This window comes from Halictus rubicundus, unplaced genomic scaffold (genome assembly GCF_050948215.1).
Source record: "Halictus rubicundus isolate RS-2024b unplaced genomic scaffold, iyHalRubi1_principal scaffold0138, whole genome shotgun sequence".
Lineage (NCBI taxonomy): Eukaryota > Metazoa > Arthropoda > Insecta > Hymenoptera > Halictidae > Halictus > Halictus rubicundus.
Genome location: NW_027488679.1, coordinates 1 through 22298, shown reverse-complemented (window position 1 = coordinate 22298; position 22298 = coordinate 1). Strand labels below are relative to the sequence as shown.

General features: G+C 48.3%; 1 protein-coding gene across 1 annotated transcript; it reads right to left on the bottom strand.

Annotated features, from left to right (window-relative positions):
* Positions 1–1909: 1909 nt before the first annotated feature.
* Positions 1910–5926, bottom strand: LOC143363810 (uncharacterized). The gene is made up of 4 exons (XM_076804343.1): positions 4879–5926; positions 4702–4800; positions 2865–2965; positions 1910–2119 (listed from the first exon to the last, which is right to left on the bottom strand). The coding sequence occupies exons 1-4, from the start codon at positions 5924–5926 to the stop codon at positions 1910–1912; spliced, it is 1458 nt and encodes a 485-aa protein (XP_076660458.1).
* Between the last annotated feature and the right edge of the window lie 16372 nt (positions 5927–22298).

Genomic DNA, 22298 nt, shown 5'->3' with positions numbered 1-22298 from the left:
GAATTCGACTCGGGAACGATACAGTTGCCTTCGTCTCGTTGTAGTTATTATTGGATTAATAGCTACGGCCGTTGATTGCTGCCTGTATGATTTTATGGGCCCGTGTCGTGCGGTTTGCACGACACTTCCTCGGTTTGAGGTTAGCACGAGACGAAGGAACGCAGTCGGTTTGACCGTATCGCTCCTGAGTCGGTTTGACTCGCTCGCTGCGTACCGGACAGCCCGAAATTCTAAGACCCGAACAAGCTCGCGCCCAGACGTAGAGTGACCCAGTTTCGTCGCGCATCGACCTCATTCGATCCGTGTCGCGTGGGGATCGATGCGCGCGCACGCTAATTAGTGGGGGATCCTGCGATCCTTCATTAAGAGAAGGATGACAGGACGACCAGGAACGTCGTGGCGGGGGTCCGCGTCGCTCATGCGACACGCCGCCCGGTCGATATGTAATCGATACGGTTACATATTTCTTGGTACAGGATGTCATCAACCTTTTCCGAGTCCTCGTATTCGTCTAGCTTTGTTCCTATTACTCCCGGTGTTCTGACAGCGTGGCAGTTCTGCATGCTATACCTACTCAGAATTTCATCTATGAACTTCCCTTGACCCAATAGGAAGCCGTCTTTGGTTCGATCAACGCTGATTCCCAGGAACTCTATATTACCTGTTAACTCTCTAATCTTCAGTTGTTCTTTTAATTTTAATATTAACATATTTATTACCCTATCATTTTGAACAATTATAACGAAATCGTCTACATAAAATTCTACGGCTCAGAAATCGTTACCTTCTTCCGTGACAAATACGCACGGATCTTCTTTCGTCGACTTCAAACCTGCTTTTCTCAAAATTTCGACTAGCTTAAAATACCAGCATCTACCTGCTTCTGGCAAACCGTACAGGCTTTTCTCAATCAGGAAAACTTTCCCTCCTTCAACGTTGACTCCTTGTGGGGGTCTCATGTACACCTTCCACTTCAGTCTGCTGTTCAAATATGCCGACTCGACATCTATGAATTTTATTTGAAATCCTCTAGCTGCTGCTATTGCCAATAGTGTGCGCAGAGATTCCTTTTTCATAACTGGATTGTATGAATTTTCATAATCTTTGCCTATTTGTTGTCTCGACCCATCAGCAACTCATCGGGCTTTGTATCTTATGCCATCACCGTTCCCTTTCTTCGCAAAAACCCATCTGCTCCTAATTATTTTTTCGTTTTTTGGTTCTTCAATTGCTTTCCATACTTTGTAATTTTCTAATGTCTTTAGTTTACCTTCTATGCTTCCAACCATTTGTTTTTCTCCTTTGATCGCATGACGTCATCATACGTTTTCGGGATATCTTCCCGGCTCATACTTGCAGTCTGTCTCACGTTTGGTTTCCTTTCTCTAGAAGATCTTCGTACACCTTGATTCAGCAAATGTCTTTCATTCTCTTCTCTTATCCGATTATGTCTTTCTTGTAAAACTTCACTTGTGTCACCTTTTCGTCTGCCTCTTCTTGTAAATCCCTCAGTGTTCATTTCTGTACTCAATTCTTCTTCTTCTACCGTATCAGTAACCTCTTGTATTCCTGTTTCATCTTGCCTTTGATTCATCGAGACAGTCTGGTTTCTCATCTCAATATATCCCTCCGTACTACTGTATGGAATAACGTAGTTTAATGTCTCAGATTCTAAGTTCATCTGCATTATATATCCCTTTTCCATTTCGATGAATTTTACATCTCTACTTTCAACTACCTTCTCTTGCTTTATATCATACACTCTGTATGCTTTTCTGTCCCTCGAGTACCCAATGAAGACAGCGGCTCTTGATTTTTCATCAAATTTCTTCCGAGGCAAGTTGTCGTTTCTATAAAATGCCTTGCATCCAAAAACTCTTAAATGATTAATAGATGGTTTCCTTTCCATCTATATCTCTAATGGTACTATGATTCTCCTCTTTGTTGGTACAACATTGTGAATATATGACGCAGTCCACACAGCCTCTGCCCAGAACTCTTGGGGTAAACTAGCATCTATCAGCAGCGTTCTTGCCATGTCTATTAGGAATCTATTGGCTCTTTCAGCCAATCCATTGCTTTGAGGCATATATGTAAGAGCAGTATTTTTAAGTAACCACTTTATTAACAGATAGTTAGACGATAATCACAGTACAACGAGACAATTACACAATTACTTCGCGCGCCGAAAGAGTATAAAAGAAAACCTAGTCCGTAAGCCGTATTCGTAATCCGTGTTCGTAATCCGTGTTCGTAGCCGCTTGTCGTAATCGTAATTATCGTATCGGATCGTATCGTATCGTGACGTTCGCCTTTACCGTATAATCGTTCTTTCGCGAATCCCCCGTCCCGGCGCGGACGCGTCCTTTTATCCGCGCCTTCATCGAACATTCTCGATCTTTTCTTATATGATTTGGACGTTAGGGTAACGGCCTAACGCCCGCCGCTCGTTCCCGCGGTCGCTACCGTTTGTTATGTTACGCCGCGGTCACAACATCGTCGACGCTCACGCAGACGCGCACACACATGCTCGCGCGCGTCCTTCGATCGCAGGAGAGTTCGACGGCCTCGTTTGGGCGTTTTTATGCCTGTTTAGGTGTTCCTCCGCGGTCGCGAACTCTCCTTTCCGCGTCTGCCTCCTACATATATACTGTTGTTCTCTCACATTTAATTCCTTTTTCGTTGTAATAGTTCAATAGCGGTTCATTCATGAACTCAGTTCCATTATCTGATCTGATATACTTTACTCTCTTTTCTTTTTCATTCTCACATTTTTCTATAAATGCTCTCAGCTTGCTCGCTGTTTCACTTTTCGAACGTAGAAATTCAACAAAGTATCTTCGGCTATACTCATCCACTATTACCAGCATGTATTTACTTCCACCGAGAGATGTTTTTGGCATAGGACCACACAAGTCCACGTGCAGCCTTTCTAAAATTCGTTGACTCTTTTCCACTTCAACGTCTGGAAAAGGCAATCTGTTAATTTTTCCTCTGATACAAGACTCACAAATATCATTTCCCCGTCCAATCTTGGGTAGGCCATCAACCAGTTTTTCATCTGCCATCTTCTGTAAGTATCTGTAGTTGACGTGTCCTAACCTTTTGTGCCATAGCTCGCGACTCGCTTCAGCTGCGCTCAAACATGACTCTGTTTCGGGCTTCATTTGATCTCGTTTGCAACGAGACACATGTGTCTCGTTGCGAGCCGAGTTGTACCTTAGCCCGCACCAATCACCGGTGCCGGCCAGCCGCGCACCAATCCGCGAAACCGGCCCGGGCGCGGACCAATCGACGTGCGCCGAAGGCTCGCGAACGAGCACACGAGGTCCGCGCTCGGGCTATAAAGATCGCGACGGAACCAGCCGAAGACGGAGTTGGTCTGGAGCAGCTCTCGGGTGAACACCCGAGCCCAGATCCTCTCGCAGCCGCGCTGAATCGTGCTAGCCGCGGTATACTATCGGGCGAACGAGGCGTAACGGGGCGAAAAGGCGATACTATACGACGAGGCGCTGGAATCGGCAGAACGTAAGTGGGTTTACGTCCCCTACGTGAAACCGAGACCGCGACCGGATCCTGGGAGGCAGTCGATCGCCGGCTTGCTCTTGTCAGAGCACCGAAGGTACGACACTCCGGACCGTCATCCCCACCGCTCGGACCTGTTCCCGCGTCCCGCTCTCCCCTCTGGGACCCTGCGTCGCGCTCCGCACGTTTAGTCGTCGACCGGCCGCAGCAGCGTGTGGAACTCGCCTCACGGTATACTACCGGAGACGAGCGACCACGCCGGTTTCGGGCCGTAGGCATTAGGTTTACGTCTGTGCCTACGTGCTCGAGCCGCGGTCGGGCGGGGACGACGGGTGGGGCGTTCCGCGGATTCCATACCCCCTCCTCTCCGCGCCCCGCGTGCCCAGCCCACGGAGGAAACCAGGGCCAATTCACGATATATCTCGCTGGGCCGCGGTGGTAATAACACCTCGAGAGTCGGGAGAGTTCGGGATCGCGCCGAGAGCGCCCGACTCAGGCGCCACTACAGCGAGCACGGCTCGCCCGCGCTCCCCGCGTACCACGCTCTCTACGCGTACCGCGATTTTACCCGAACCGCGCCGAGGGCGTCCGAAGACGAGCACCGTTCCAGCGAGCCCGGCTCGCCCGCGTCCAGCGCGTATTATTTTCCGCGTACCGCACCGAACCTCCGCGAAGTCTACCGGAACCGAAAACCGTACCGGCGCCCCGCGGTTAATCTAGGCTAGTTCACGCGTCATTAGGATAATTAATTTAATTAGGTTAAGCTACCCGCGTCGGGCATCCACTCTCACGGATCGTTCATTTGTTTGTTTGTTTGTTTGTTTGATTATTGTTAGGCCGGTGGAGAGGCAAACGGCCATCGCCAGCCCGTCGCCGGACCGTCCGGGAATCCGAGCGAGTAACGAGTGGACCGCTCCCCGTTTCTTTTCTGTTTCTTTTCATACCTCTATCCACAAACATATATTATTTCTTTTATTACACACCACTTAACATCATTAAGATAATAAATTAGTTTTGTTCACCATTAACGCAGATTGAGTTATTAAACCACCTCATCCTCCCTCCCCGACGAACCCTGGTCGCTGAGCGAATCCACGATCCTGAGCGTTACACGTTTAATATCAATCTGCATTAAAAAAGCATCATTTTCAAAACGTCCTTCGGCAACAAGCTCACCTGTTTTCTTTTCGTAGACTTCAGCACCGTATTCATCAAGAATGATTCTTTTGCCTCTTTTTACCAAACTTGGCACAGACATAAGGTTACAGTTAAGATCTGGAACATATAACGTATCCTCCATCTTTATTGGAGTGATTCCGAGGTCTTTCCTGTTACTGAATCCACGCACTGTACCACGACTCTCATCTGTAATGCTCCGCCCATGCTCAGCGGTAGTTATTTCTGTATTTTCTGGCCTTTGATTAGAAATGATGTTGCTCTGAAAGCTCATGTCAGAAGTACACGCAGAGTCCAACATCCAGACAGTTTTTTCTCCGTTTCCCAATATGTTAGCGTTGATGTCAAGATTTTCTCTAACCCTCATCGCGTATTCATCACGATGTTCGTACGTTCGTTTGTCTTTGTAACTCTTATAATTATTTTTACCTTGGTATCCATATCGATTCCCCTTATTGTTCGAGTGTTGCCCTCTGTAGCCTCTTTCGGTACTGGTATTATTTCCTCTCTCTGATTGAATTCTTGGCCTGCTTCGACAATCTCTAGCAAGATGGCCGTATTTCCCACAGTTGTAGCAGCTACCTTTCTTCTGTTCTATAACTTTAAATGCCTTGGCTTCTATTTCATTCCTCATCTTATCATATTTACTCTCGAACCTTAATAATGTCTCTCTCGTCGTCTCATACGTTATATTAGGATTTGAGGATATCGCAGTTGTTACTTCGCTATACTTATTTGGTAAACCTTCGATAATAAAATAGATTAGTTCGCCTTCATCTATGACAGTACCCAACTCTGAGATCTCTGTTGCTAAAGATTGGACCCTTGTAAAGTATTCGTCTATTGATTCCTTTTCTAACTTTTCAATACGCGCTAGTTTCATCTTCAACTGCGTTTTCCTTTGGCGCTCGGCCCCTTCATGCCGCCTTTTTATTGTATTCCATAGTTCCTTCGCCATAGTTATATTTCTACACGCCATTGCTTGTTCAGCCGAAAGTGTTAGGATAATAATTGCACATACCTCGCCGTTTTTTCTCGACCAATCGTTCCATCTCGCAACAGATTCCGCATCGTTTTCGTCCTTAATCGGCTCATCTTGTACTATAACCTCTTGGTATAGATGTTTCGCCTTAATTAATGCTGCTAATCTCATGCTCCATAGAGCGTAATTCTTGCTTGTCAATGGCTCTATTCTTGACATAGCAAACGATGCCGATTCTGCCATGATTACTTGTTTCTTTCGATCTTACCAGTTAACCTTTCTTTTCGGTGCAACACGTGTTTCAATCCCATTCAGCAGAACCACGCTCTGCTACCAAATTGTTGTGGGATTGAGGTGCTACTTCACAGAACTCCGTTCATTATGTATAATATATAATATAATAATTATAATTATATAATATATAATTATATATAAACTTTAATTTCTTTGAAATAAACTTTACAATATGCGAACAATATAAAACTGATTTAATATAAATATACTGAAAACGCTACATGCTCGTTGTCTCATGATCAGCGAGAGAGAGCCCTTCGTCTGTTCCACGCGGGAGAACAGTTCTCTTTTTGTTTTCTCGAGTGCTGCACGCGCATTCGATACTCTCGATATATACATATATTTATGCTACGCGATACTCCATCAAATTCTATAAAATTTTATCAACTTCATTACATGAACTGAATATACCCATTTATTTATTAATGGATATACTTTCTCGAAATAAAATATCTATTTTAAATTAACTTCTATCATTTTATCTATTCATTTGTAACAGACCTGGCTGCGCCAGGCCTGTTACTAGCCGCGATCGCCGCCGAACCCGAACTCCCTCGACCACGACCGACGGATACTGAGATCCGCCGGTACCCGCAAACGTTCTCCGCGACCCCCGCGTCACCGAACCGATCGTGGCGGCAAACGGAAACCGCCATGTTGCAAAACCGCCTCGCCGGATGCGTGACGTCGCCGGAAAATCCGCCGCGAACCACCCCGCACCGCATCCCTGGCCTAGCGAGTCGATATCGGATATAGGGAACCGGCGCGCAGGACGAGCTCTTCTTTCCGGACCTGCCGTACACGCGTCGGAACATACCGCCGGTGCCGAACAAACCGTAGTACGTGAAAGAGATTCATTTTCGCCGTCCGCCGTACGAGCCACGCCAAGTACGCGTGTGATTTCCGTTGACTGCCGCGCAGTTCCACAACCGTCGCGATCCGCGAAAACCCGTGCCCGCCGCCGCGAGGAAACTTCCCGGAGCTGCCGACCCGAACGCCGAGGGACGGCCATGGACCCCGCCGTGATACGTTCCCCCGCGTGGGACCCGGGCCGGAAAAACCGCGATCTGCTATCCGCCGCTCCGCGAGCCGTGACCCGTGAACCGCGACCGCCGCGAACCGCGAATGACCGTGAACGAACAGTGAGCCGCATGCAAAACACGTGTTGTTGACCGCCCGTTCCCGACCGCCCGTACCCCGCCGCGAACCTTGGCACGGCGAGCCAAATCCGGCCGCGAGGACCCGTTATACGAGATCCGCGGTAAACGGACTCGTTACACATTTTTCATTAAATTTTTCATACTTTAATATAAATTTTTAAGAATTTAAATAAATCATTTTACAAAAAAACATAGAATAAAATATTCTTATAGTAAAATTTAAATAATTAAAATTTATTATTCTTTTACGCCGATAATGAAATCTACAAGTATAATTAATCATCTTAACATATATATTAATACTAAAATTAATTTATCATACTTAGTAATTATACATACATGATCATTAATTAATCTTATATACAGGGTGGCCCACATAACTCTGAACAGCTCAATATCTCGAAAACTGTGCCATCGATTTTAAAGTTCTTAGTCTTAAATTGCATGGAACTGAAGGGCCTTTCTGACTACATAAACGTGAAGTGGCCTCCCTTCCCCTTTAACGGCGGAGGGGAGGTACCTTTGTAATTTTAAATGGAACCCCCTATAAAATGTTACATATTTAGATTCTACCGGAAAAGACAAGTCAATTTTGTCTGAAACATTTTTTTGTCAGATACTTCCATGATGAGATATAACAGTTTGAAGTTTCGAGTTGTAGGTACTTGAAGCGCTCGGAAATAGCGTTATGGAATTATACGCGCTTGAGTCCTTTGCTTATTCATGAAGAAACACAAACAATAATATTTACAATTCTTGAGTTTGACTCACTTATCTATGAAAACGTTTTCAGTTTAGAGCTGTTATTCAAGCAGTAACATTGTGATTATGGCTACTTTTGACACAGAAGTGAGTATGTTATTAACGTTAGGTGAATGCCAAAAAAATTATCGGCGTGTAGCAGTGATGTTTTTTGAACGTTATGGGATCAAAAAATGTCATGCAACATTTCATAATTTAGAAAAGCGGCTTCGCGAGCACGGTGAATTGTGTAAAAAAACTCGCAATAAACCTAAAGCTGTCACTAATGAAAATAATAGTGCCAGTATTCTTGCTGCAATTACATTAAATCCTCATATTAGTCAACGTACACTTGCACAAACATCACATATTAGTCGTTCATCAATTCAACGAATTTTGAAACGGCAAAAGTATCATCCATATCACATGGTTTTATCACAAGAGCTTTCGATGGCAGATTACGATCACCGCGTAAGATTTTGTGAGTGGCTGCAGGGTGTTGTGGAAAATGACTTTTTGTGCAAAATACTTTTTTCCGATGAGGCCACTTTTATGAATTCAGGGCATGTAAATAGACATAATCTGCATTATTGGGCCGTGAAAAACCCAAATTGGATGCGATGGGTTCCCTTTCAACATCGATGGTCTTTAAATGTTTGGTGTAGCCTAATAGGAGATTTTGTGATTGGACCTTATTTTTTTCAAGAAACTGTAACATCTGCAAGTTATTGTGATTTCTTAAAAAATCATTTGCCTGCGCTTTTGGAAGATGTGCCACTGTACGTTAGAAGAGAAATGTGGTTCCAACAAGACGGCGCTCCTCCACATTTTGCAATCATCACCAGGCAATTTTTGAACGAAAAATTTGGGAACAAATGGATAGGTCGTGGGGGACCTTGTCAATGGCCTCCTCGATCCTCCGATCTAACACCATTAGATTTTTTCTTATGGGGATATGTGAAGGACAAAGTTATGTTTGAACCACCGACGACAAAAGAGGATATGAAATAAAGAATACGTGACGCTTGCGCTTCAGTGACTCCCGAAATGTTAAAAAATGTTAGAACAACTTTGATGTTTCGAGTAAATAAATGTTTACAAGCCCGTGGTGGACATTTTGAACATTTAATTTAAGCGCGTATAATTCTATAACGCTATTTCCGAGCGCTTCAAGTACCTACAACTCGAAACTTCAAACTGTTATATCTCATCATGGAAGTATCTGACAAAAAAATGTTTCAGACAAAATTGACTTGTTTTTTCCTGTATAATCTAAATATGTAACACTTTATAGGGGGTTCCATTTAAAATTACAAAGGTACCTCCCCTCCCCCGTTAAAGGGGAAGGGAGGCCACTTCACGTTTATGTAGTCAGAAAGGCCCTTCAGTTCCATGCAATTTAAGACTAAGAACTTTAAAATCGATGGCATAGTTTTCGAGATATTGAGCTGTTCAGAGTTATGTGGGCCACCCTGTATATTCTATTTGGCATTCAACAATCGCTATCTAACCCCGCATTGCCAGTGCGTCAACACCGTGCCTCATTAGGTAACAATTTCTCTAATTGTACACTTACTACATCCACTCGCGACACAAACAATTACACTTGTAACTATTCCAAATCAGAATATATTTGTCTTGTTTGTTAACTCGCGTAATCTACGACCTTTAATTATTGCCTGATATCCTAATCTAATAATTGAACGTTCCCACATGATACAATCTTACCGCTCGGATTGTATCAATTAAATTATATATAAGTTACGAGGCTTACTAATCTTAGATTCAATTCAACGAAGATTTCTCCAACCTAGTGACTCCCCGATTCCGCATAGGGTGCGTTCACGAAGTTTCATCCTCCTAGTAGCTCCTCGGTTTCGCATCGGGTGCGTCTGCGTTTGACTCCAACCTCCCAGAGGTTCCCTGATTTCGCATCAGGTGCGTCCTCGACGTCAACTATCCTAGCGGCTCCCCGATATCGCATTGGGTGCGTCCGCTTACCTAACTAACAAACTGAAACCATATTCCTGGGGTAACAACCCCTCGCCGGCCTCTCGCGTTGCTCGCAGCCCTGGCTCGTAACAAGAATTTCAAAATTTGCCTCTTGATTAGATATTATTTGTTGCTGAATGAAGGAAAAAAATATATAGATTTGGAATCTTATGGATTGATTATTATTGGATTGGTTGGAACTTAGAGCGAAAAAAGTATGAAAATTTTTTTTATAAAATATAATAAATTTTAACATTTCTATGTTATTTTACACAAAATATCCAACTTTTCATACACCTTCACCGAACTTTGAAAATTTTCAACGTCCCACCGCTAAGAGGATGTCACGTTCCCATGCATAATCGCATGTAACGTGACCGATTTCGCCAAATCGTGCTAGAAATCGGCGTTCTGACGCTCCTGCCTCACGGTGAACGCGGCCGTTCCCACCATCGCACTTTCACTCTATCGTTATTCTCCTTTCCACTGATGCGCTTGTAACCGTACATTCTATGGTCGACTATTTTAATTAATTTTATCTCTCTCTCGGTTCCTCAAGAATAGTTTTTTTTTACAATCTCGCGGGGACCGGTTACTACCCCCAATTCCCTACGCGTGTCAATTCGCGAAGGAGATGGGTTCGTGCCTCCAGGCACTGGAAAGCGGTGAGGTTTGGGCGAGATAAATATAGTGTGGTAGACAAAATTCGAGTCACTAAAAGGCAATATATTCTCAGAATAAAGATTTTGTTTTAGACTTCAGGGGGATTTCAGTATTGAAATCTTACCGGCCAGTCTAAGATAAATGCGATAGCTAACGACCGACGAAACTCTTGGTGATCAGGCGGGACGGGTTTGAATCACGTAAGAACTGTCGGTTGTAGTGTCAATAGACGAACTGATCTATCAGCAGCGCGCCGAGGCCGACCGATAGATCGATGTCGTTGTTTATTTTTCGTGTTTCGTATACATCGTGCATTGTTATAAAATTGTACGTTGTAAAACTTGTTATAATGAGATGAGGAATTATGTACAATGGAAGTGTAATGAAATAAATCTCTAACAGATTTGTATAATCTCTTCTCAGAAGAACTATTTGTATACGGGACGGCCTGTGATCTTTGTCGACGCTCAGGGCAATAAATACCGTTGTGATGACGCGCGGAATTCTGGGGATCAGTAATCCGTACCGATTCCTCGTAACGCGTACGAGACACGACACACTGTGTCTTACGTATTACGGCGCACGCGGTTCGCACGCTGTCTCTACGCCTGGTTTTCAAGGTCTGATTCCAACGATTTTCGATATGAATTGTGCCCCGCAATGTGCGTGTTCGTGACCTGTCTAAACTTCCGTGCACTCGGCCGTAGATACGTACGAGTGGTCCGGTTGGAGACACACACTGAAAACCCCTGGCACTCCACGCAACCAAGAAGTTCATTCTTCGACACGATATGTGGCCTCCGAGCAATCTCCATGGAGGTAGCGGCAGAATGACAGTGATCGTGCAAGGTCCGATCGCTCTAATTCGACCCGTATGCCCGACGTAGTGACGGTTGAACGACTCGTTTCGACCTCGTGATCGATCGAAGTCGAACCTGTCAAACCATCCAGGTACTTGGCCGAATTCTTGTACAAGTGGCCCAGGTGGAGACGCATGCGAGACCCCTGTTACTCCACGCAACCAAGGAGTTTACCCTTCGGCACGATAGGTGGCCTCCGAGTACTCTCTGTGATGGCCGCGGCAGAATAGCAGCGATCGTGCAGACTCCGATCGTATCGATTCGATCCGAAGGGAAACCGTGAGCTCGTTTGAACAATCCGTCCGCGTACTACGCACTGCACGGTTGTGGACGTGTCAGACCATCCATTCACTCGTCCGAATACTCGTATAAGTGATATACATGGAGACGCACACCAAGCCGTCGGTCACGCCACGCTACCAAGGATTATGCTCTTCGGCACGATGCGTGGCCTCCGAAGATATTCTTTGCAGATAGCGGCAGAGTGACCGCGACTGTGCAGATCCTACCGGAGCAGTCATGGGCATTTCGAACGAGAATAACGAATTTGAATCTTACGAAGTGTCCGTTCGGTGCAACGATCACGAGAAACAATTTATGATTTTAATTAAGTTTACCACTACTACGCGGTCGCGTCCGCAGATCACAGAACTACGTCTTGACTGTCGGCAATACCACGGCGCAGTTTGCACCTGTGATTCGTCGGTTGGAGGCGCTTACACGTCGAGGATAGAACAGCCGGTTTGTCAGTTCTATCGGGTTCGTTTGACCCCTCAATCGCGTACCGTGTTTCGCCGACAGGACACTTCGCAAACGCGTCTGGCTAGACCCGCTTCCAGAAGTAGAGTGATCTATCTGCGGCACGCATCGACCTCCTTCGATCGGTGTTAAGGCAAGAACCCTAAAAATGACTTTATGGTACGGTCGACCATCTGGGAGTTTCAGCAATTTCTTCCAAGCATCGAGCTATTGTAATTTCTTTAGCGGACCGGTCTGCAGCCAACATGTGGCACATAGAAATAAAGAGATTTAGAAGGTTGTGAAGGCCATGCCATCGTTTTAGTCTCCCAGGTCCAAGAAACCGTACCATAAAGTCCCAAGGCGAAAGTAACCGGGAATCGGCAACAGCTGTCCTGACCGGCCGGAATTTCCCGTATTTAGCGGACACCCGCCCACCCGCGAGCGCGAGCGGCCCGGTAACCCCACCAAAGACAACGCACCTCGGGCGCATTGGAAGGGGCAGCCAATTTTCCGACTCCTTGGAAAATCGGGAACCACCCCTAAGGCCCCACCCTTGGGCACATAGGAAAGGGGAAACGGGGAGCGGTTTTCGAAGGTGCCAGGGACCGCAGCAAAAATTGAGACCAGAGTCCTCCAAGCAGGAAGCACAGTCTGAAGCATAGAGTCCTCCAAGCAGGAAGCACAGTCTGAAAGATAGAGTCCTCCAAGCAGGAAGCACAGTCTGAAAGATAGAGTCCTCCAAGCAGGGAGAACAGTCAGAATCATAGCTTAGATACGTGCATCGTCCAAGTTACGCGGCCTTTTTCAATAAGTTCAGTTGTAGAAAGTCAGCAAGCAGGGAGATTGTAGTTAAATTATCACAATTGGATACGCGCAACGTCAAAGTTACGCGTCCGTTATAATAAACTCAGTTTGTGAAACCCAGAAGCTGTGAGTAACCCAGTCAGTCCCACATCAGTGGGTGGTCCTTCGAGTTCAGTCGGCACCAAGTGCAATAAACAAAAGGATCTCGCGCGGTTTAGCGAGCGAGACCTTAACAATCGGTATCGAATGGGGATCGATGCGTGCGCATTGCGACAACTGTCGCGATATCTCGCGGTCCTTATCTTCGCCAGGACTCGCGGATTACGTCACGGAGTGTTATGGTGGGGTCGACATCGACGTTCGATATATGCGATGTGTCGATATGTAACCTGTACGGTTACACGCTCTCTCTTGATCTCGCTACCAACATAGGGCGTAGTGTTATCTCTTTCTAACGCACGATCAAACAAGAATCGGCGCGCTCTCCCTCACACTCCCAGCTAACATAGGGTATAGCGATATCTCTTTCCATCGCACGGCCAAGTATGATCCGGTGTGCTCTCCCTCGCACTCGTAGTTAACGTAGGACGTAACGCCATCCTTTATTATCGCACGGTCAGCACGAGAACCGATGCACTCTCACTCGCACCCGCAGCCAGTATAGGGCCTGGTGCCATCTCACTTTTTCGCACGAGCAAATAAGACTCTGCACTTTCTGTTAGGATAAGTCACACCAGTAGGCGCTAGACATCCACACACGCGGCTCACAGGCCCTTCACGATCACGTGTACGCGGTATTAATAAAGGAGTGATAATCATATGTTATCTAATCAATCCCATACCCATCCTCGCATCCAGGACACGACCCTACACTTTCTCCGTCACGCGTACAGGATCATCACCATCCCACTCATACTTAAGATCTTAGACGGTCTCTCTCTAGAGCCGAAGTTTTCCTTTCTAGATACAGATGGCTTTTTTCGCCACCTCTTTTCTCGCTAGTGAAGATGAACGGACCCACATCTATATACCCCACCCCCTGAAAATCTCCGAAAGTTCCATGCAGCATCCGCTAGATGCCTTCCGTTTCTCGCTAGTAAAGATGAACTGTACCACGCATAAATACCCTTGACGCAGCATCCCAATTTGGAAATCACTCTAACAAGCAATCTAGCTTTATGAAATTCCCCGGCAATTTGAAGCAGATATTAGTTCGTGTCTCTAGCACAGTTGACGCTGATATTGTCATTATTATACACGCTTACGCTGGTGCGGCATCTCGCACAGCCTAAGCAAACACTTAAACGCACCTGAGGGATTACCTAATGTTTGGCGTCGACCGAAGGTCGGAGTCGCCGGGGGGCCGGGACCACTCAGAAATGAGCGCGCGAGGAGGCAAGGAGAGACGGGAGAATTAAACCCTTGTCCTTCGGGAAAATGCACTTTATTTTACTTTGTCACGACGCACGAGGTGCGAGGCACTCGAGAGCGCGAGAGAGAACGCGCGCACGAGAATCGCGAGCCGGCGAACGTACGGAGATCTTGCGCGTGCAAACTTCTGCCGTCGGATCGCGAAGAGGAAATCTTGAGCGGCACGAAAAGCGTGCCGCCGCGAGACGGAGATCTTCTACGCGGACGCCGGAAATCTTGTCGCGAAACAGAGTGCACGTAACGCGGCGCGGGAGATCGCGAGAATACTGCTCCCGAATGATGCGAAATCGCGAGAGTCTCAGAGCGCGAGAAATGAAAATCTCTACTTATCGAGACGAGAGCGGACAGACGAGCAAACGTGCTAGAGCGATACCTTGCGATTGATGAGCGTTCAGAACGTTAAGAGAGCGAGAAGGCATACGCAGGTGCCTTAAATAACAAAGACCGTCGAATGTGGAGCACCGTGATTGGAGCTCGTACATCGGACGATCCTTGTTTGTCTCAATTTGAAGGATTCAAGCTGTGAAATTCGGCCAATGAGAATTGAAACGGTTGCTACGCGGTGTCGAGCAACGGCGACACGCGCTCTTGCCGCGTGTTGACATACGCGACAAAAACCGTATGAAATAGCGGTCGCCAGTTCGACAATAGGCACCGAATTCCACAGCTTGAATCCTGAACACCTAACGAGTAACCTGCGTACTTACCGAGTTATTAGCAAATAATGGACAGATGTACTACTCCGTCGGCTCTTAAAGGAAAATTTTTCAAAGTCCCACCACTAAGAGGATGTTGTCACACGTTCCCGTACAATTATGCAGGCAACGCGACGATTTCTAGAAACGGCTGGAAATCATATTTTCGACGCTCCTGCCTCACGCTGAACGCGGTCAAGCCCCTCCACCTACATTTCTTCGACCCTATTGCTGTCTCTTTCTACCGCAGAGCTAACGTACCTCTCTCTCGAACTCTATACTATACTATACAACACGCTCTTGTGTTTACCTACAGTCTAGCGCTTACCTACAGTCAAACGCTTACCTACAGTCTAATACTTACCTACAGTCTAATACTTACATACAGTCTAATACTTACCTACAGCCCCATACTTACCGGGGAAAGCCGGGGTTATGATGGACTGACTCCAGAGGGGGGGGGGGGGGTTCCCCTGGGGACTACCCACTAAAACCTCACGTACACCTAAGCTAAAGGGGAGGTGCCTGGATCACGCAAGTATTCCACAGGACACCTCCCAGCTAACATCCTACCCCGGGAAGGAGACCTCCGCTATAAGACCACGGGCGGGGGTATTCGCCCGGTGTTCCCATCCCTGGAGATCGGTCCACCCACAGTTCCCGGTGTCTTCGTGCCCCGCTCGAAGCCGGTGTCCCGAAGGAACCTGCCCCGGCAGAGGCAAGAAGACACCGCCACCGGAAGGAAGGGTCGTCGGAGGCGCGATCCAGCACGCCCCGACCCATCCTACCCCATTCCCCACGGATCCCACTCCCCTAGGGGATGGACGGACCGGCACCCCCCCCATACCGGGATTCATCCCGAGGGGCGCCGACCAATAACGGGGAGAGCTAAGCTGGGCTAAGCTAAGCCCAGGGGGCCGGGGTCAGCTCCCACCCCGAACCCCAAAAACACCGCCGCACTTGGTGGGGGCGCAAAGCGGCGCGGGGAGACACCCCGTCATAACGACTTCTACGTCATAACAACTTCGCAGAAGGAGGCCACCGCCATCCACGACCTCTCGCTGCCGGAAATGTGGTCTACCACGGCCGCCAGCGAGAGGTCCCACCCGCCCACTGCAGCTCTAAGGACACGGCGCGGCTCGGCCCAGGCTGGGCACTCCTCCAAGGTGTGCCGCGCCGTGTTGACATCTTCGCCGCTGTGATGGCACTGCGCAGTCGGCTCCCTCCCCATCTTGTGCAGGTACTCTCCGAAGCAACCGTGGCCGAAGAGCACCTGCGTGAGGCGGAAGGTCAACCTTCCCCGCCTCATGCACCCTATATCAAATATGGGCCTGGCGAATCCGGGCCTCAAGCTCCTCCTCGTCCCCGCACGTGAGATCCACCCCCGGAGTGCGGCGGAAGGAGCGGGCGATGTGGTATAACTTCGCCCGCTCCGCCGCCTCTAAATGGAAGGGTGGAACCACGGCGAGGAGACCCGCCACCTCAGCGGAGATGGTGCGGTACCCCGTATGGCCCGCAGAGCCAGCCGGCGTCGCACTCTTTCGAGCGAGCGGTGCCACGCGGGGTAACATAGGGCAATCGACCGCAACACCTCCATATAGAGGCGCGGACTTTCAACTGCGGCGACCCGACATTCGGCAGCAACCGCGCCTGGGCGGATGCCATCCTCTCTAGTCGGGGGGCAAGGAGCTCGAAGTGTCCCTCGAATCGCCAGCGGTCGTCTATGACCAGGTCCAGGCACCCCATCCTGGGCCCGATCTCGACGGAGGTATCGACAACGCGAATCCAGAGGTTCTGACCACGGGGTGGCCGCCACGACCGAGACGGTCCATACAACCATTTCGCCTCGGTCTTTGCGGCAGCCACGGTCAGCCCCATCCTCCGGTTTCGCTCGACCAGTTCAGGGCAGCCTCTCCCAGGTGCCTGGATCTCCTCCAGTCCTCCCCCTCGGCGTAAACCAGGGTGTCATTTGCATAACAGATGACACCCGTATCCGGGGGGAGGACAACCCGCAGCACCGCATCAAATACCATGTTCCACAGGAGCGGCCCGAGGACCGACCCCTGCGGAACCCCGCGGTGCATCTCCCTCGTGTGCACGGTGTTATACCGGCCGGTAAACACCACCTCTCTGCCGCGGAGATAGTCGACGACCACCTCCCAGAGATAAGGGGGCACCTGGAAATAGTCCAGCGGCCCCATTATCTCCGTCCAGGGCAGGGCGTTGAACGCGTTTGATATGTCCAACCACACAGCGATCAACACCCTGCCCCGAGCCACAGCCTGTTCCTGAAGGAGGCGCAAACGCTCCATTGCGTCGATAGTGGAGCGCTCCCTCCGGAATCCGTACTGGCTGTCGCTCAGGTTGGGACCACTTCGCGACAGATGCTCCACGAGGCGGGCAACAATTATTCTCTCGAACAGCTTGCCCACCTCGTCGAGTAAACATACCGGCCGGTATGCAGAGGGAGACTCTGCGGGTTTCCCCTCCTTGTGGAGGAGAACCAGGCACGCATTTTTCCAGATCGTGGGGAAAACTCCCCGGCGCAGGCTCGCGTCCATGACGCTCCTGAACGCTGGGGCGAGGACCTTTAGTGCTAAGGCCGGAAACCCCATCGGGGAGGCTAGCGCTTTCATCCTTGCACTCGTTCCAACCCTATCTCGCACCATCACGCAGTCATCTCCAGATTAGTGCGCTCTCCCTCAGATGCATATCTTACCTAGAGTCAGTGACTACTCCCTCGCACGCATTAGCACCATCTCTCTCAGATTTACAACCACTTCAAGTCTCACTCGCTCTACGTGCACTTTTTAGTTTCTCTTCCCTCGACTAGATGGTCAAGGACTTTAAGTACTTTCTCGCTTCTAAAATTGCTTAGGCTCAGTACCTGCAGCCTCCAATAGATGTACATCCTCTCGAACTGCCTTTCTAGCTAGAGAAAATGTTCGACCAGTACCATAAGTCCCAGCGAGGACCGAAGAAGATGGAGAACCCACAAGCTTGCTTTCGCAGTCTCTCCCCAGCTTTTAAACGAATTCGGTGCGTGACACTAGCCCGTCGGAAGAAGACCAGACGAGGAGGGAGACGCTACCAATTAAACGTCCTGAAGAAGGGATATTACTTCAACACGGAAGCCATCGACGAGCTAGGAAGCCACGAAGACGAGCCGAACGACTATTCAACGCCCGAGCCACCCCCCTGCCCACACCCTGGAGACTCATACCGATTAGCTTCCCCTCGCAGAGTGCTCCAGAATTCTGTAATGGGAACGTCAGTTCGTTCTGCCCTCTCCTCGATGCTCGAGTACGCCAGGGTCCTTGGAGAGGGCAGCAGGATCGAAATAATTTGACAACGGTTATGCAAAATAGAAAATCTTTATTATTATTCCGGATTGCACGTCGGTTTGGCGTAGGGCGGTGCAGCATCCCGATGCACCATCGGATGCGGACAACGTTAGTAATTAATACTAGACCTAATCTTAATACTAATCGCTCTAAACTATGGTACAGGCACGGAGCAAGTCACGGCTCGCGAAACGGCGGGAAACGCGGAGCGATCGTAGATCGCGTACAGTACAGGCGCGGTCGGTTCACAGGACGGCGGGAAACGCGGGGCGTGTGTAAATCGCGAAACGGCGGAGATCGCGGAGCGATTCGGGATCGCATACGCTACAGGCCCGGTCGGTTCTCAATCGTACGATGGCGGAGCGAATCGGGATGTCCTGGGCTGCAGATGGAAGAAGGAACCACCACGACTCAGCTGTTGTATAGAGAATCGGTGTTTCCTTCGTTAGTGCTGAGCTCGCGGGGTCGCGATTCGCCTCGTAGCCGGACCGGCGGGGCGCCAGGCTCGCCGGCCTCGGCCAGACCGCGGTGTGATTCGCTCGCACACAGGCATAACTCCTAGAACATGCTCCTCGACACCGAAGTCGTCGCTCGCTCGCGGAAGTAACCCACAGAACGAGCTCCGTACGCGGCTGCGGCTGGGAAAGGACTAAGCGCGCGAGGCTCGGTCGCGGGAAGGTGAGCGGATATCGCAGGATTTCAGGAATCGGGAATCGGATCGCGAGGAGGGAGAGAGCCGGAAGCGCGGTACGACGCAGTGCTCGGGAACACTGCTCTCATCCGACTAGCCACCTCGAGACTCGCTCGCGATATTGGTTTCGCGCGCACACTGACGTAACCCGTAGTACTCGTCTCACCGAAACCAGCGTGCTTACGCAGACGCACGGACGTAACCCGTAGGGTGCGCGTTTTCACGCGGCTGCGAGTGGTCTGGAGCTCGGAGAAGTGCCTACGAGAGCCAACTCCGAGGTTTGCTAGTTTTTTTTCTTTTTCTTTTTTTTTTTAATGGAGTGAAAGGGGCAGAGAGAGGGGTCTCTGCACCCTTGTGAGCCGCTCCCGAAGGCCTTGGCCTCCTTATCGGCTGATGTAGTAAGATTGGAGTTACCTATGGAGGTAGATGATTTTGAGAAACTGATTGAGTAATGCCCAGGAAAGTTTCAAAAACCTGGGGATAATAGGCATGAGAGGATAAAATCCTAGGCGTACGCCATGGAGTTTTGCTCCTGATAGAAGCATTTTAGAATGAGTTTTGCCCCTGAATTCCGGAAGGGCTTGCTGGAACAAGCCCTAGCGAAGGGGGGGGGGGGGTGGGTTCCCAGTCAACCAATATAATGGTATTAATAAGCTGCTGGCACACCGAGATTATGTTCTCATGTATGCCAGCAGGTTAACGGTTTTAGATAAATTGAACAATTAGACAAAATAAGAAATAATCAGTAGAATGAGAATAAGGAAACAACCAAACAGGTTGCAAATGTATATACTATAGCGTGGAACAGGCCACGCGAACTAATGAAGTTCGAAGGTGTAAAAACTTGACACCTTAATTGAATGTATGTGAGATTTTTAATTACAGGGGAGAAAGACGTGAAACTAAAAATGAAAATATATGTTTTTCGTATCTAATAAGGTAAGTAACTAAAGAATGATTAATTAAGTAAGTTCATAGCGTTTCACTTGCATCAGGTTAGGTTTCCTGCGTGTTCGCATGGGATACAGGAGTACATAAATTTTCACTGAAGTGTGAAAAATAGGTAATAGTAATGAGGGATAGGTTGGTCGGGAGTCTGCGACTACGGCCGGGCGCGAATGTGATTTCCCAGATCAAGGGAAAGATGGCGTCACGGTGGTTCCGCGCGCAAATTAACGAACGCGGAAGAAAGGTGGCGTGACGTTTTATTTCATGCGGGAATGAGCGATCGCGGAGGCGCGGCGCGGGGTGGCGTGGCGATCGTTTTTGGAATATACGTTGTAACGGTCGAATGCAGCACGTTGTCACGTCGTTTTTGTATTTCGTATTCTTTTTTTTATTAAATCGTTAGTTGTCATAACCTAACCGTCTCTTCATTTCCGTCACCCTCGATAAAATCGATCCTACAATTGGGGGCTCGTCCGGGATCGAGAGATTGAGACGGATCGCGAAGTTTGTACGGGGGTTAGAGAACGTGGCGTAACGTCGTACGGTGGTCGTTCGGTTCGCGAGTGAGACGATCAGGTTTTACGGTTGTACGGTGCGGTGGAAAGTTGACCACGTACCGATAAGTTGTGCCTATTTAAGTTGTAAATCTCGTGAAAGAACGGTCGAGCAATATACGAGGAAGAACCATGAATCCAACACCAGGAAAGAGTACAGACAACGATACGAAAGGCGGAGATGAGGCTGACAAGAAGGAAAAACAGAGTGAGAAGCTGGATGAGGAAACGATATACGAAATGAAGGTAGACCAATTGAAAAAAGAATTGAAAGCCCGCGGTTTGTCATTGGTGGGGAAGAAATGGGAACTGCGTACGCGATTGTTAGTAGCCATGCAAGATGATACGAAAAAAGAAACCGAAGATGAAGATGAGACCACGGAGGATGACGAGGAAAGCAGTGAAGAAGAGGAAGACGGAGAACAGAGGAACAGGAAGAGGAACCGGAAGCGAAAGGAAAGCAAATTTACCATCAAAGACGTAGAGGGTAGTCTTTGCTATTTCACTGGAGACGATAAACGACAGGTTCAAAAGTGGATATCGGATTTCGAAGATACAAGCGAGTTATTAGGCTGGGATAGCATACAGAGTTTTATATATGGCAAAAAAATGTTGCAAGGATCAGCAAAAAAATTCGTGACGTTTGAAAAGGGAATCACGTCGTGGGAAAAATTGAAACGTTGTCTAATCCGTGAATTCCATGTTCGGAAAATCAACGCGGAAGTGCACGCCCAGCTGTATCGGCGAAAGAAATTACCCAGTGAGACCAGTCGGCAATACATTTATGAAATGCAAGAGATAGCGGAGCAAGGAGACATCGAGGAAGATGCTCTTATACAGCATATAGTTGACGGTATACCGGATAGCAACGAGTCAAATAAAGCAATTCTGTATAGTGCTAGAAGTTTACGAGCATTAAAGAAAAATCTGGAGGTATATGACCGGTTGAGAGAAAGAACCGACCGGAAAAGGGAGTGACGAAGAAAGAAGAGCCGAAGAAAGACGAAAGAAGGGTAACAAGTAAGGCAGCGTCGAAGGACAAAACAAAGTCACACTGCTACGCGTGCGGATCGACGGAACATGCAGTGAAGGAATGCCCGAATAAAGACAAAGGCCCGAAGTGTTTCGGCTGCAATGAATTTGGACATATCTCGAAGGCATGCCCGAAAAGGAGTGAAGAAGAGCAGCGGAAGTCAGTGAATTGTGTGCGAAGTGCGGACGATAAATTCGCGGTCGTAACAATCAATAACGTTATGTGCTACGCGTTAATAGACACGGGCAGTGACGTAAATTTGATTCGAGAAGATGTTTTTAAAAAGATTGCAAGTGCGAAGTTATGTGCAACGCGTCGTGTGTTGACGGGCTTCGGGAATTTGCAAACAATACCGGTGGGTCGGTTCGACGCGAATTTAAGTGTAGATGGAACGGAATATAATACCGAAATTTTAGTAGTACCGTCGGAAGCGATGACGTCCGAAGTCATTGTGGGGCGAAATTTTTTAGCGCAGGTAGAAGTGTACATTCGCGGCGGTGAGATTACCATAAGACCGGTGAATATCGCGGTTTCGGGATTGAAAGAGACGTGTGAGTGTGACAGAACGAATGATGTCGTATCGGACGACGTAAGGAACGAAGTAGGGAAGCTGATGCAAATTAATTACGTGGAAGAGAGTGAATTAGACGTGTCTCAAAAATAC

Excerpts from the sequence above, each read along its gene's own strand:
- LOC143363810 (XM_076804343.1), bottom strand. The coding sequence starts at position 5,926 with ATGGCAGAATCGGCATCGTTTGCTATGTCAAGAATAGAGCCATTGACA. Across the intron at positions 2,966-4,701 it reads AGTCTACGAAAAGAAAACAG|ACGTTGAAGTGGAAAAGAGT; the intron begins GTGAGCTTGTTG and ends TGCCTTTTCCAG. Across the intron at positions 2,120-2,864 it reads GTGGAAGTAAATACATGCTG|TGGTTACTTAAAAATACTGC; the intron begins GTAATAGTGGAT and ends CTGTTAATAAAG.